This window comes from Cervus canadensis, chromosome 15 (assembly GCF_019320065.1).
Source record: "Cervus canadensis isolate Bull #8, Minnesota chromosome 15, ASM1932006v1, whole genome shotgun sequence".
Taxonomy (NCBI): Eukaryota; Metazoa; Chordata; class Mammalia; order Artiodactyla; family Cervidae; genus Cervus; species Cervus canadensis.
Genome location: NC_057400.1, coordinates 42,343,508 through 42,360,766, shown reverse-complemented (window position 1 = coordinate 42,360,766; position 17,259 = coordinate 42,343,508). Strand labels below are relative to the sequence as shown.

The 17,259-nt window shown below is 35.6% G+C and overlaps 1 protein-coding gene across 1 annotated transcript in view; it reads left to right on the top strand.

The window, feature by feature from the left end:
- Nucleotides 1-17,259, top strand: part of IFIH1 (interferon induced with helicase C domain 1) — a 56,202-nt gene that overhangs the window by 17,534 nt on the left and 21,409 nt on the right. The window contains exons 4-5 of the mRNA XM_043487856.1: nucleotides 9,589-9,693; nucleotides 14,620-14,840. Coding sequence (XP_043343791.1) covers nucleotides 9,589-9,693; nucleotides 14,620-14,840 — 326 coding nt within the window. The remainder of the gene's footprint in view (nucleotides 1-9,588; nucleotides 9,694-14,619; nucleotides 14,841-17,259) is intronic.

The following is a 17,259-nucleotide window of genomic DNA, read 5'->3' as shown; positions in this document are numbered from 1 at the left end:
TCATGCCTCTGCATCGGGGGTTGGCATTTCTTCTTCCTTTCTCCTTTCAACTGCTTCCCTTTAAAAAGTGGTTAATAATTAAGATAGACCCACGCTAATACAATAATCTGTTTTTTTCCCACACTAATAAAATAATTTCTAAAGGATATTTGAATAGTTCTCAGACTATTCATAAAATTTTAATGCTGGATGTAATGGTTCTGCTTTCTGAAGTCACTGGTCATTTTCTAACAAGAAACTATTGGAAAACTTTGATGTTTCTCTGGACCACATGTCCCTAGAAAATATCAGAGGGACACAAAGCCCACATTCATTTTCTTCTATTAAAAATAATTTAACTATAGAAAATATACAGTTATCTGGTATATGTTAATTTTATAGGCTTATGGTAAAATTGGTTATGCAGTCATTTTTAATTTCTACTGTGAACTTTGTTAAAACAAACAAGTGGTTATTTTACTTATTTGACCTTTTAATACACTATTTTATAAATTAGTGCCCTAATTTATAAATTAGTGTTATAATTAGATAAAAACAAACAAATGAGATTTAAAATTAAATAATAAAACTTATTGTATTTGGGATGAACTCACTTTTATGCAGAGTTCCGCAGATAATCCCCCAAACTTCTTTTACCATTCTTTGCTGGATTTCCCTGTTACGAAACTAGAAAATGCAAGTTCCGCAAATTGGACAGCAGAGGGCGCTTTGACATTTATAAAGAGAGCAGAATGTCACTGTTCCCGGGTGGAAGATTATAATCTAACAGGATGAGTGTGCCATGTGTGAATACACGGTGCGCATGACTGTGAGTGCATGTGTATATTTTGATTTATATATTCGTTCACGTGAGGATTTTAAAATTCCACCCCAGCTAATGAGCTTACCAACCTGCTTGTTTTCAGACTTTAATACCTTCTTTTTCATATTCCCCCATATGTTCCACTCCTTAGGTTTATCCGGTGACATTATGCTTTGGAATATATTGTGGATATATTTTGCATAGATCATGTTCTGTAGGAGGGGTTTAAAAATTGACCTTTATAAAACAGCCTCCTTCTTTCTGGCCCAATCTGTTAGAGCATTCTTTTTGTTGTTGTTTTGTTTTGCCTTTTTATAGACCAAAGTCCAATCTTAGACTTGGTCTATAGTAATCTCTGTAAAAATGCCACAAAATTTATCCTTGCACTTGCGGACCAGAATAATGTTCTATAGTACTAACCTCTAGAAATTTAGAGATTTTTAGAATCTCTAGAAATACATACCACATAGCACTTGAGAGCTTAGTGGGAAAGATAATTGATACAGCAGTCTTCAATAATACTGTGAGAGATCACCCATACTATTATGGAATTGCTCTGAATTTAGATAGCTCTCCTTTACATCTCTATCTCTTCTAAATTTAGTTATATTAATTATTGAGAACTAGAAATACTAGTACAGAAATCCAAGAGGCAAATATTATTTTGACTTAGAGAGAGAGAGTTTGTTACAAGTGCTGTTTTATGTTTGTTAAAAGAAAATCTAGGATTGTGTTTTATTTGAAACCCACCGAGAGACATCTAGGTTAGTTATATGACCCCCAATCGCATAATAGTTCTAGGAGGAATACTGTTCGTATCTCAGGAATGAGAATGTAAGTATTTTGATGGAAAGAAACCTCTCTGTGTGCAGCTAATACGTGTTGGATTTATTTTCATGATTTTTATATGACTACAAGCTTAAAGTTTTTTCAGCAGAGTTTCAACAAATGTGATTTTAATTTGATCTTTAGACATTATCTTCTCTATTTGAATAGGACTAGAAGCTGAGAATATGTTCTGGCCAAGCACTAGGGTACTGTCCTCACCCTCAGGGAGTTTATAATCCAGTTCAAGAAAACAAGTTTCGTGCCCCTAAACACAGACAGTAAGTAATCTGTCTTTAGGAAAAGAGAATATGTTAAGGATAAGAGGAGAAGCCTGGGAAGACTTAGCACAGAGGAGGAATGGAAGGCAGTTCATCTGCGCTTTGAAGGTCCTGTGTTGGATTTGTAAACAGAAGTGGCAGCCGACACTTTCCATTGTATGGATAGCATAAGCAAAAGTGCACGTATAAAGCAAGCTCAAAATGTGCTTTAGGGGTATTGATAGTGGAAGAGGTTATACCTAATCTCTCTACCTTCTACTCAATTTTGCTACACACCTAAAGCTGCTAAAAAAACAAAGTCTATAAAAATTCATCCAGGTATAATTAACACATGGGCAGAGGAGTCCAGTGGGTTATACAGTCCATGGGATCGCAGAGAATCGGCCATGACCGAGTGGCTGAGCATGCTCCCACACATTAAACACAAGGAAATTCAATTATATTAATAATAAACATAGCAAAATTCTGTGAAAAATGTGGGTAGGGAAACAGTTGGATTCCAGAGGAGCATTTATGAAGGAGGGGCTGGGTGCTAAGATTTCTAGGATCAATGAAAGTTAACAGGTTTCTTTTACTATGATTTTTACAAAGACTTGTCCTGAGGCAAAAAAAAAAAAAAAACAACCCTCTTAAATGTTTATCATTTGGACAGTTATGGAATATTAGCCCAAAGCATGTGTGATGATTTCAGATGGTGTTTGTAGGAGAGTGTTTTGTTACAGAGATTTATCCATCAGGGTGCTGGAACGGGTTCCTTCTGGCTTGCAGGAGCCCAGCATGTACATCTCTTCCCAGCTCCACTGGGTGACATCATGCTGGTAGCTTGAAATCAGCCATGGTGGGGAATATGAACACCATCAATGTTGGCAAGCACTTTATTTTATTTTTGAACTAGATCTTTGTCTTATTAAATTAGATCAAATAGAACTTACAAATCAAGTCGTCAAATCAATGTGGCAAGCACTTTTAAATTGTCCCTTTTTTTTTCCTCCCCAAAAGCTACTACTGAATATTTACCAGGATTTACCTTTATTTATCATTTTAAAGAATGACCATCTTTAAAGTCTTTATTGAATTTGTTATAGTATTGCTTATGTTTTATGTTTTTGGTTTTTTTGGCCACGAGGCAGGTGGAATCTTAGCTCCCCAACCAGGGATCAAACCCTCACCCTCTGCATTAGAAGGCAGCATCTTAACCACTAGACCTCCAGGAAAGTCCCTACCAGGATACCTTTAAATGCACCTCTCTCCATACTCCTCAGATCCACGTAACTTGAATAACTTTTCCTGAAGGGTACCTACCAACCTCCCATCTATCTTGCAAGCATTCCTACACTCTACATTGCCAAGGCTTACTTCCCATGTGGTCATTAAGCTTATCACTCATAACGGAGTCTGCTCTCAGACTTTTTACCTGTTACTGACAAGCAATGAATGAATGGGGCACTCTCGTGGGTATGACTATCCCTACAACCCTATACTTGAATCACTATCTTTCTCTTTAAGGCTCAAGTCCAGAGGCTAAAGGGCATAGATGACACAATTTAAGCCAACATCAATATACACAATTCTAATTTAATTCTGGCTGAAACATTTCAGCAGAGTGAATTCTATAAACGGGAGCAGAGGCGCTCGGTGGATAGCCATGTGGGCCTGTGGCTCTAGGAGATTTTTTTTTTTTCCTTTGGGGAACTCATTTCCTAGAAGCTTGGATCCAGGAGAGAATATGCAAGGTGGGTGGAGGTGGCTTCTCTCCATTCTGCGGGAACACATGTTCCCTGGCACAGAGAGCAGAAGCTGACAGACCAAAATGTAAGTGTGTGTGTGTGTGCGCGCACACGCACGCACAAATCCATATACATAGAGCTGAAAATAAAAGTCATCTATCTCCTTTCAGAAAAGATAGTTATTTCAAAAGAAAAGGAGATGGGTATTATTAGTAGTATGACAGTAAGCACACTTGTAACGAGCCTGAGTCCTGCGTGAGCGCACATACATACACATGCGTGTGAAGCTTTGGGATGATCTTTGCTGTTCCAGACTTTGGGGATTATGCAACTAGAGGGAAGGAGGGGATAGTTGAAGAAGTGAAACTAATATGCATCGAGAGGTCAGAACTAGAATAGATATACCATTACCCGGCAAGTGAAATCAGACTATTTGCATACTTTATAAGCACTGCCTCTCAGGAGAACGGTAGGTTTTGCTGGTGCCCTTTCTCAGTAGCTCTGAGCCTCTGGCCCCCTTCCTAATGCGATGCAAAAACCACTTTCCAGCAAAGAGAAGGAAAGGCTGAGGCAAGGGGTAAGAAAGGAGGAATCTTCTATGAAGTTATAAACGTATTTTAAGCTGAAATTAGGAGGAACGCCACCTGGTAGGGATGGAAGTAAGCACCAATTGGTGTTTTACCTAATGAAGCTCAGTTCTTAGGTTGAATAAACAATGTATTTATCAGCTCATTGTTAATATAGCATTTTTCCAGCAGAGGGCATACTTTACATTGAAATAGATCTAAAAAGGCCTTCAAGGAGGAGGCTTTTTTTTCATTTGATATTTAAAAAAAAATTTTTTTTGGCTTCTAAATGGTATAAAAATATTTTAAAGTATTTAAAGTTCCGTAGGATATTAAATATATAATTTCTCAGATTCAGGTTAGTCTTTCTGCCTTATTAGTAAACTATTCAAGATGTGATTGTAAAATGAGACAGTTTTTTTTTTTTCTCCCATGTTTTATAGACTGGTCTTAGACACTATTATTATAAGAAAAGCTGTTCTTTATTGTGTTGTTTACAAAATTATTATCTAAAGCCCTATCTTTTAACAGAATATTGTTTTTCTTCATTCCAGCAGTTTCATAGGAATAACTGCTTTTCTTTAAACAGAAACTACCAACATATTCTAATCCATTTCATAGCTGCCTTTGATATTTTTCCTAAAGGAATTGACACCTATCTAAAAATTAATTAAACTTGTTATATAATCTAACTGTAATATTCAAAGCTCATGTAAACAGCCCCTTCATGAGAATTTAAGATTTCTTTCCCTTAAAGATTTATTTATTTGATCTAACAGAATCATTCTCACAATAAAGGAGAAAGTAGAAATTGCTGTCTATATTTTAAAAAGGTAAAAAGGGGTAAGTTACTTGTTCGCAGTGGCTGAGCTCAGATCTGGAGACTAATTTGTTTGACTCCACAGCACAGGTTCTTTTCATGGGAACGCCCAGTCTCCAATTGACTATTTATCTGAGCTATTTTAAAATCATAGACACATGACTTTAGTCATTAGGACATAAATCCAGATTGATACTGTGAAAAGTACAAAGAATGACACATGATAATCCTATATAATCAACTGCAGGAACTCTTGGTTTATAAATTCAATAGGTTGGTTTAATTTTTTCATTATATAACACTTTTTTGATCTGACTTTTTGGTGTGCGTGTGTTACATGATTTTTTTAGGTAAATGCATGAAGAAAATCTCTGGAGAAAGCATTCTCAATGTTATCAAGGAACAAAATATTTTCTTTAATTATTAGAGTTATTTCCTTTAGTACTTCTGTTTCTATGAAAGAAAAAATATATCAAATGCATAAGAAATTGCTGATGAGGAAACAAAATTATTTTTGTGTTGAAAAACTGGAGATTTATATATCCTTAAAATGACAAAGATAAAGACCTCTCTGTGTTCACTTTCATTTTAATTGTGATGTCTAGCAGAATTACCGCAATTAATTTTCTCCAAGAAGTATAGAAATGTTCCTCTTTTATTTGTGTGCAGAGAATATTTAGAACTTAGTGTGGATGTTTAATCACCTGTACTCCTATATAAAATTTTTTAAAAAGACAGTGTGGATGTTTAAAAGTAAAGTAAATGAAAGTTTGTGGATGAAATCAGAAATGTTAGCACAATAAAATAATCTCTAACTTTTTTCCCTGGCAAGATAAGCTACTTCAAGATTGTTAGAAAAATTGACATTATAATGCAAATGTTTGTATGCTTAAAAAAAAATTTGTTCCAGTTAACTCTATGGATATAGTATTGTTCACTTGTTTACAAAGTTTTTAACAGATCATCGGCATGCTTGGCATTGGGCAAAAAACACTGGAATATTAGACTTGGATTCAAAAAATGAGATTCCCAGCTCTGTTCCATTCTAGCTGTGTGATGTAGATAAATCATTTAACCTCTCTGAGACTTGGTTTCTCACCTATGAAACTGAGGTGATAATAGGTATCTACCACAGAGGATGCTGAGAGCTTAAAATACCATTTACGTCTGTATAAGCACTGAGTTCAGTGTCCTCTGACACATTGTGGGTTTGTTTGCTGAACCAAAATAATCCAGGTAATGAACTTAATTAATAATATCCTATTTTAGTAGTATTTTTCTTTAATAGTCATACATTATTTGTGCATGTTGCATTAAGCAGCTCTCTCAAACCTTATATATGCTACAACAAAGCTTGGGGAAAATCCTGACTTTACATATACAAGGAGTAAGTTTAAGATAATGGTTTAACTGCTAGTGATTAGATAATGAAATGAAAATCAAGTATAATTTTTATCTAGATTATTCTTAGTGAAAAACTTAAAGATACAGTGTTTCATTTTAGATAATATTTGTTAGTATTTTTCAGTGTTTTTGGCATTGTCTTCAGTTCTCTATACCACATTTAAAACAAGTAAAATGCATGTCAAAATTCACTTTTTTTGCCTTAAAAATCTTGATTTATCTTTCTAGATCTAGAATTATCCTTGCGATGACATTTTCCCCACCTCATTTTACACCTTGCCTTTTCCTTACAACTCATATTCTCTTTCATCAGTACATCTGCCCAAAACGCTCTTCTACTTGACAGTTCTATCCCACACTCGCCTCTGAGCTCCTAACAAGGCATACCTCTGGGAATTGCAAAGTGCCATATTTAAAATCTCTCAGTGAGATATACAGGTTTTCCCGTGTGATCATAAGGGATTCCTCAAATCTGAGTTTCAGAGCTAATCTATGACAACTGATAAGCACAGTATTTTCACATGAGTATATTTGTGTTGTGCTAATATACTTAAACAGTATGCAAGTCCATTGAGAATTTTTTTTTATAAATTTCTTATCTGCTTTCTTCTAACTTTTAAGAAAGCTATCTCATATATTTAATTGGTATTGGCTGTAATTCCATTACGTTTCCCAAGCTCACTAGGCTTATCCAAGTTGGAAGGGAGATGTCACAGCCACACTTCACAGATGCTCAATGGAATAGTAGTCGGCAATAAAAAGGAACAAATTGCTGATATAAATAACAATGTGAATGCAATGCATCTTGAAGGTCTTATTCTAAATTAATGAAGCCAAACATAAAGGCTACCTACTGCCTCAATTCATTAATATGACATTCTGAAAAAGACAAAACACTAGGGACAAACCGAATCAGTGATTGCTAGGGGACAGCAGCAGGGAAGTGACAATGAAGGGGTTTGAGGACAAATTTTGAGGTTAAACTCATCAAACTTACCACCTAAAAAGAGTGATTTTTACAGGATGGAAATTATACTTCAACACACCAGACTTAAAAAAAGAAATAACTGGTTAAAGAAAAAGAAGATACTGTAGTTTTGAGGAGTTATATATTGTCCATGTTTAGACATGTTTTATTGATAACATACTATGTCTCTTTATCACCTGCTTCTAATTCCAGTTTAAGTATGTGACATTCAAGCTAGTTTTACTTAGCTTCATGGTGCATTCATGCTCAGTCTTGTCTGACTCTTTGCAATGCTATGGACTATAGCCCGCCAGGCTCCTCTGTCTATGGGATTCTCCGGGCAAGAATACTGGAGTGGGTTGCCATTCCTTCCACCAGGGGATCTTCCTGACCTGCATGAGGGGATCAAACCCACATCTCTTGTGTCTCCTGCATTTGCAGGCAGGTTCTTTACCACAAGCACCACCTAGGAAGCCCTTACTTAGCGTAATCTTACTTTAATATCATTTAATTAGTGCATGTGAGATCTCTAGCATAAAATAATAATCTCACAAGTATAAATATTATGGAATATTAATTTTAAAGATGGTTTATTGTTTATTATTTATTTATTCATTTTAGACCACACTGCCTGGCTTGATAGTTCCCTGACGAGGGATTGAATCCCAGGCCCTGGCAATGAAAGCTCTGAGTCCTACCCACTGGACCACCAGGGAATTCCCCAAATATTTTTAAATGACACTCTTGCCTTAGTAATCCACCAATGACTTGAATTTTATTTCATTTTTCAATCACCAACAAGTATATGCAAAGAACTTGTTGTACCTAGCATTACTACATGGTTGTCAAATACTGTGAAGTAAATTGTGCTGGCTTCATTTTATTTTTTATTTTATTGAAGTATAGTTGATGTACAATATTTATATGGGTTACATGTGTGCTAAGTCGCTTCAGTTGTGTCCGACTCTTTACAACCCTGTGGTCTATAGCCCACCAGGCTCCTCTGCTCATGGGGATTCTCTAAGCAAGAAAACTGGAGTGGGTTGTCATGCCCTCCTCCAGGGGATCTTCCTGACCCAAGGATCAAACCCGCATCTCCTGCATTGGCAGGCAGTTCTTTACCGCTATGGCCACCAACCTTATTTAGGTTACAGGTGTACACAATTTTTAAAGGTTATACTCCATTTATAGTTACTATAAAATATTGGCTATATTTCTTGTGTTCTACGATATATTCTTGTAGCTTATTTTATACATAATAGCTTGTACCTCTACTAGCCCAATTTTAAACAAGAGGAAGGAAGTTAGGCTCATAGCATTGCCAACAGCAAATTTCACAAGTCTTTTAATTCCAAAACCAACATCTGTAACCATCTTTCATTTATTTTTACCAGTTTAGCAATAGTTCTGATCCTTGCGGATGGGATTGCATAAATCCTTGGAAATGAACTGTAAGGAGGGAAGCCTTCCGTTGTGGGAAGGGAGGTTTTTCAAAATGAATTGATGCTGAGTATTGAAAAGAAAAAAAGAAACAATCAGGATTAATAAGTGAAATGTGCCCTTGCCACTTGTATTTATTGTCATCCTTGATGGAAGCTTAGTTTAATTATAAGAAAGAAAAAAGTAATTTCCAACCTCATGTAAGCTTCTAGTGCCCCTGCAATGTCAGGCTTTCCTGATAGTCTGAGTAAATTCTTTGTGAGATTTTAGTTATGTGTATCACCCAGTTGCTGTTTTCATAACTTATCAGTAGAACCATGTTCTTCATTAATTCATTAATTTTTCTTTAACATTAATTCTCTACCATTTTACATGCAGATGACTCAATGGTTTAAACATAGTGCTTATGTTTAAGTGATAATATCATGCTCAGATATTTTTTTGGACAAAATTTACACAAAGGGGGACAACAAAAGTCATTACTCCTTACAAATTTACACGAGCCCTCATATTGGATGTATGGTACTTTAAGTAGGTAAATACATGTATTTGATTCAGTCCCCGACAGCTGCTCATTCATAGTGGAGTTTTTAAACATTGCTTGCCAGAAACTCTTACCTTTTATTTGTGATTGTCTAGATGTACCTTCTCCACTTGCATTGAACTGTATGTACTGTGTGCTGTAGAGGTGTGCAGTTAAAATACGTTTATTCTCAGAAATATTTTTAAAATATTTTAAAATGTTTTCCTTTGCAGAATCAGACACAAGTTTGGCAGAAGGAAGTGTCAGCTGCTTAGATGAAAGTCTTGGACATAACAGCAACATGGGCAGTGATTCAGGCACCATGGGAAGTGATTCAGGTACTGCCTAACTGTTGTGTAAACCTTAAAAAGTGTGAAATAAGACACCATATAGTGGAACGCATGGGGGCTGTTCATACCCTCCCTAATGTATTTATGCAATTAAAGCAATTCTTTTCTACAGTTGAAATAGTTTTGGAACTTTGCCATTCACTTTCTTGAAAAGTACAACTTACAAGTCTTAAACTCAAGGTCTCTAATTTTGATCTGGTACATAGCTTTTTGGTCTGGCATATGCCACATTCCATAGAACCAAGTAATCTATTTTATTTATGTGATCTGTTTTGATTAATTTGCTTTTAAATTATATACTCAATTTTATACATTTATTTCCAACCCCTGCATTTAAAAAAATTAAAATACATTATAAATAAAAGTAATATTGAGATGAGTATGACTATAGTTAATGGCATTTAATGAGTCCCTCTTAAGCATTAGAATATACATATATAGTTAAAAGAATTTCAATATTAATAAACATCCTTTAATTGAGTTTGCAAAATATTTTCACACTAAATGAGAAATTTACTAGATATTTCACAAATTGTTTTTTGTATCAGTTTAATATCCCACCCACTTCCCAGGTAGTGCAGTGGTAGAGTCCACTTGCCAAGCAAGAGATGTGGGTTCAACCCCTGGGTCAGGAATATCTCCTGGAGAAGGAAATGGCAACCTACTCCTGTATTCTTTCCTGGAAAATCCCATGGACAGAGGAGCCTGGAAGGCTTACAGTCCATAGAGTCACAAAGAGTCAGACACAATTAGCAACTGAGCACACACACACAGTAAATAAGAGGGCCTCTTCCCAATCTCCACGCTTTAGCAAGACTTCCTGTTTATCAGACACCCTAACTTTGGTCAGTCTGATCCATTTCATATCTTTTCTTTCTGTCCTTTGAATGTACATTTCCATTAATACTACTGAGGTGAAATGTTAACATTAAGAATGGGTGATGGGCCCTTTCATGTCTTTCTAATATTTGTGTGTTTGAAATATTTTATAATTAAAATGAACAAATTAGTGCAAACAAAAATCAGTGTTTTGCAATATGGCCAGCAAAGAAGCAGCAGCAAAATAGAAAATTAAGAAACTATTCTTCATTCGTCTGTGACTGAGTTATAGAAAACACTTAGAAAATATTGTGTACTTCAGATTGCCCTGCATTGTCTGAAGGATTATAGAAATTTACATCTACAATTGGCCTAAAAGGGCAAAATAGTTTACATAAAGATAGCCATCTGCCCTAAAAGCTTTCCCAAAGGAAACGTACCACCTCTTTTATTTAAATGTTCTTGTCTCTTAATAACCCCCAAATAACTTAGAACAAGTTGATTTGAGGAAACTCAATTCACCAAATGTCAGTCATAACTTTAATGTTAATTAAAAAGGGTTAATTAATTTTCCGTTCAATTTAGTCAGTGTTAATATTAAGTTCTTGGCATGTGCATACTTCTGTGGCTTTTATTTGTTTTTTCTGTGCTTGTTATACAACTGTTAAATTTAATAATTAACATTTTTATTAAATGCTATTGATACTAGAACTCAAAATACACTCTAGCTAATATTTAACATCTTTATGATTGCTTTAAGCTTCTGGACCTTCTCCTAATTTTTGTTTGCCTGAGTAAGGGCTTTTCTACAATATTCATTCATTTAATAACTATCTAATAGATATCCTCTATGTGCAGGGCATTTTGTCTGTTCAGCACTGTTAGCAAATGCAACTATTTACTGATTTTCAGTCTTCAACATGGCATGAAAGTCATGATAAATCTAACGCAACCTACTTTTAAAAAGCAAATACATTTCCAAAAGCAAATACATTTGAAGACAAACACATTTTTAAAGGGCAACTCATTGGAGTTCTGGATGGTTAGTGCTTAGGAATAAAGCCTAGTGGATACAAGATTGCATAGTAGATGGCAAAATTCTGAAATCATAAAATGATGAAATTCCTTTCTTTCATGTGCATGCTATAAGTTGACATACAAATCAGTTTAAGATAGGTTTATGTAAACTGCAAATTGTTAAACATGCATTGATTCACTGAAAGCATTGCAGTGTTTGGGATTATGTTTTAATTTCTGAGGTTGACATCAAAGGGACCCTATTCCACACGCCCTTTGTCCACATTTAGAGGTTACATTATGAGGCATAAGAATCGTGGATGTGACATTATGTTCCTTCATAGTATCATTATGCCATAGTAAAGCATAATTAGTGGTACTTTTGAAGTTTAAATATTTTAATTATACCGTGAGAGGCTTTTTTGTTTTTCTGTTCCCCCTTCTCAGAGAGATATACTGCTTCTAACAAAGTGGCAATGTTTTTGGCAATGCACATTGGCCTGATATGTAGAAAGTGTTTCCTTACTATTTTGAGGTAATATCTATTAATATTTGTCCAGCTGGAATGGTATATTTTTCTGAGGTTACATACTATAGGTAAAGGAATACTTTGTCATTTTCAAACACATGCAGTGACAGACCTTTTCTCTCCAAGAATAACTCAGCTGTCAAAAATCAATGTGAGAATGAAATTTGCCACATGGTGTAGTTTCAATAGAATGTTATTATTTAAACCTTATTTGATTTCATTTTTTTGACCATTTGTATGGTATAGTATAATTTTAAGGTCTTCGATAAATACTTGTTGTAGAGGATGGGCACAATATTATTCAAAGCCTGTGCATATTTTAAATACCATTTTTGTTATTGCATTTAATTAATTTTGCTTTTTTGAAGAGAGCCAAAAAGAAGCACACAACAAACAAACAAAACCCAAACATTTTTTTTATATAAAGGAAATTGGCTCCTGGCTCCCTGACACCAGCCCAATTCTCTCCTTCTGGTGACAGAGAAGAGAAAATTCTCTTTTCATTGCGTATGTGGATGTATTCTTCCATTCCTGTGTCAGAGGATGTGATAAGGCAAGAATCAGGCTGAATATTTAGCACTCACCCAGCTCTTTTTCTTTGGATGCTATCCTCACAATGAATCCAACTCTGATTTTTTTTTCCGTATTCACTCTGTGCCTCTCTTTTAAACTTGAGGCTACCAATCAAGTTTCCTAGACTTGACTCAAAAAAATATGGATGATATTGAGCTATCTGGGCTTCCCAGGTGGCGCTAGTGGTAAAGAACCCCCCTGCCAATGCAGAAGTCACAGGAGACGTGGTTTAGATCCCTTAGTCAGGAAGATCGTCTGGAGTAGGAAGTGACAACCCACTCCAGTATTTTTGCCTGGAAAATTCCATGGGCAGAGGATCCTGGCAGTCTACAGTCCATGGGGTCGCAGAGTCAGACACGACTGAGCACAGCACCGTGATATTCTTAAGTCAGCTTGAATCTTCTGTAAATATAATAGAGGATGGGTTATTATAATTGCTATAGAGCTCAAAGACAAGCGTGGTGAGAAAGCTTGTCAATGTGTGTTTTTAAAAGCTGCTGATCTTGAATGAGTTCTTCCTGACAATCCTAATAAATGAATCAGCAGATGAGCCAATGATAACGTAAATGTATTGCGTATATGTTTACTCATCCATACAGAAGGCAAATTTCCTGCCAGGTTAGTAGATGACTCTTCCTAAGTGGTATTTGGTGTGAATTTTCCTACCTGTTCAGATAGTGCTATCACAGCAAGTTAAAACCCAGTTAAACAGAATCATCCAGTTGCCGAAATGGAACAATCAGCAACTTTTTCTGAAGTTAATGGGATTCTGTTAGTTTAATTTTATTGCACTCATTGATAAGAGAGAGAATGCTTACTTCATGTGTAAAGAAATACTGATAAGTGCTGTCATTTCATTTTTTTCTTGTGATTACATAAAGCAAAAGATGGGCTTTTAAATTGATACAATATTTGTTTTACTGCATTCCAGATGATAAGTTATACATTTTTAGATCTTTTCCCCTGACTAATATAGATAAACTCGGTCACTTCTAAAAAACATATACTTAAACCAAGATATATTATAATGATTTTATTCTAATGTTTATAAAATTAATGTATGTTAGTTGTGTATTTTATCAGTATTTTAAATGTAGAGATCTACTCTAGCTGAAAATATTTTTAATGTATTGTGCTTTGAGTTTCAGGAAAACATGAATATGTGGAGACATACCTGTAAGAAAGTGATAAAAATAACATTCAAAGCTAAATAGAAAAATTAGTCACAATCCAGTTATGAACCAACAAAATTATTTTTCATCTTTCACTGCACACTTACAGAGTGAAGGCTAGCATGGAAAAGGCTAGCACCTTTTCCCTAAATACAGCTTGTTTAATCTGATTGCCTTAAATGGCAAAAATTGGATTGGGGGAACCAGTTTTAGGTTTTTGAGATAGATGATCTACAGATAGAAGATAGATAGACAGATAGATATGCCTTTTGGTATTTGGTTTGTCAGGTAAAGTTTTTCACATGAAGGAAAGTAGCATCAGCTTTAGTTATTTCTTCACAATAAAAAGTGAGGGGGAATATAGAACAAGGAGTCCTACTTTCCCAGTCCCTCTTGATTTGCGGGTGAAAGAGAATTGGGTGGGGTGGAATGGTTCCACAAAGAAATGGCAAGTCTGAGGCATTAAGAATCATCAACTGCCAAGCCTGCACCACAGTCATTTCCACTTGGCTTTGCCCACTCTCTGAAAAGACTTCTCTATGTTGCCCCCTCCTAGTCCTCCATCCTGTTAATCCCTTCCCTCTCCATTCCCATGTCCTAGGCCACTTCCAGAGCGCTTGGGCTGTGTCCTGCAAACACAAAGAGCTGACACCCGTTTGGTACAGAAAACAGAGAATGGATTGGTTTGGACCCCTTATGAAAGGAGATTTAAGCTGCAAGGGGCCCATGTTCCATTTCAGGCTTCCTAGCCTTAGTTATTTTGTTGTCTGTTTCCTTAGTTTTCTTCCTTGTAACCTCCTTCAGATGATGAGAATGTGGCTCAAAGAGCATCCCCCGAGCCAGAGCTGAATCTCAGGCCTTACCAGCTGGAAGTGGCCCAGCCTGCCCTGGAGGGGAAGAACATCATTATATGCCTCCCTACAGGGAGTGGGAAAACCAGAGTGGCCGTTTACATTGCCAAGGATCACTTGGACAAGAAGAAAAAAGCATCTGAACCTGGAAAAGTTATGGTCCTCGTCAATAAGGTATTCAGACAGCGCATAAATAGAACATGTTTATTTTCATATTATTTTTTCTGAAGCATTTGTATAGTGATGTTTGTAACAATGGGTCACATGGTTTTAATTAGGAAAAATGTCAGAATGAGTAATTTATTTTAAACCTTTTTTTCGAGTTCTCTCTATTATCTAAATTATTAACCATTAAAGTAGATTTTTTTGTCTTATTAAACCAGAACATTAAATCAAAGAGCTGTAACTGATGTACTGTTGTTCAGTTGCTCAGTCATGTCTGATTCTTTGCAACCCTATGGACTGCAGCACGCCAGGCTTCCCTGTTCATCACCAACTTCCAGAGCTGGCTCAAATTCATGTCCATTGAGTCAGTGATGCCATCTTGTCCTCTGTCATCCCCTCCTCCTCCTGCTTTCTATCTTTCCCAGCATCAAGATCTTTTCCAATGAGGCAGCTCTTTGCATCAGGTGGACAAAGGATTGGAGCTTCAACTTCAGCATCAGTCCTTCCAATGAATATTCAGTGTTGACTTCCTTTAGGATTGACTGGTTTGATCTCCTTGTTGTCCAAGAGTCTTCTCTAACACCACAGTTCAAAAGTATCAGTTCTTTGGCATTCAGCCGTTTTTATTGTCTAGCTCTCACATCTGTACATGACTACTAGAAAAACCGTAGCTTTGACTATAGAGACCTTTGTAGGCAGAGTAATGTCTCTGTTTTTAATAATGTCTCTAATTTATACTGATGTATAAAGAATGTATTTACTCAGATTTTCTTTATGGTGAACTAGTACTGACTTATCATTGCATATGGACTTAAATGACCTCAAAATATCACTGAAATCTAGGCTTAAACACTGTGTTCTAGAGTCTCTTTAACCACCGTACATGAGTGTGTGCATGCTAAGTCACTTCAGTCGTGTTGAACCTGTGTCTCTTGTGTCTTCTGCATTGGCAGGCGGGTTTTTACCACTAGCATCACCTGGGCTACCACCTAGGAAGCCCTTTTTAACCACTGACCCTCAGTCAAAAGTGGCAAGTGCTCTTTATTCAGAATATATACAATTTGGTTTGAAAATGAAGAGAAAATTAAGTGAATATTTGAATGATTTATATCAAGTTTAATAGAGAAATAATTTTCAAATAGTTTATATATATGTAAAATATATATATATATATATACACATATATCATTCAATGCAACTGAGGTTTTGCTTTAATATTTTTATCTTAGGATTTTTAAAGTCTATCTTCATAAACAGGTATAAGTCTCCATTTTAAACAAAGTCTAGTTGAACTTTATTCAGATATATCAGAGTTTATTAATTTATAAGTTTGTAACTTGGGGATATTGATATTTACCATTTTATGGAGTAAAATTGAGTACAGTTTCCATGACCAAAAACAATCTTTTTCTCATTACATTGGTGACTAGATTCTCATTTGCTCCTTTACAGAAAATATAATTATAGACTATATGTATAACTTTCCTCTATTTTTTGGATTTCTATCATGCTGAAAGTTTTAATTGTAGTCTGCTTTTTAGTATTAGAGAAATGTACTCAGAATCCATAATCTTAATGATTTCTATCATGTAACTCCAAAAGCATTTTGTATATACACCCCAAGCCTAAATACGGTTCCTTCATACTTACATGCCCCCTGTTAGAGCAGTTTGTGTGTGTGTGTGTGGTGATGGTGATACATTAAAATTTTTTTCCCATGGCTTTTCATATATTTTCCTTATTAAGGATATTATCTTTTGGAATAAAACAAATCTAGGTGTGAATACTATTTCTACCTACCAGTAATTTGATCTTGGGCAAATTATGAACTTCTCTCACTTTAATTTCCTCATCTGTAAAGTGAGTAAAATAATACTACTCTATACAGGGTTGGAAGTTTAAATGAGATAATCTATTTAAAATCTAAGAGTGACTCAGTGAATATCAGTTCCTTCTCCCTTCCTTCCTCCTCACCTTAACAACTAATAAATTGCAATTCCTTAACCAATGAATAAGGTCTTAAGTGCCAGGTCCAGAAAAAAGAACAAAATTAATTGGATTTGAAACGACTTAAACTGATGCTCTTGATACCGTCTTTACATTCTTGCATTTCCTCAAACTCATTCCCTTCATTTACTCTCCCAAAGATCTCTCCTTCCCTTGTCTGTCTCTCTCTTGGTTATATTACCTCCTCCAAAGCATGTAACCTCAAAACCTAGGAGTTACTTTTGGTCCATCAGCTTCCTGTACTTCTTTTATCCAGCATCATAGACACTAGAGTTGAAAGAAGCCTGTAAGATCCGGTTTTCATTTATTGCCAAGTGATTCTCTCACCTCTGCTGAGTAACTTCTAATATCAAGAAGGTCCTCCTTCTAACAAGAGAGAGCTCAATCCATTCTTTGAACAACCGACACTGTTAGAAAGACA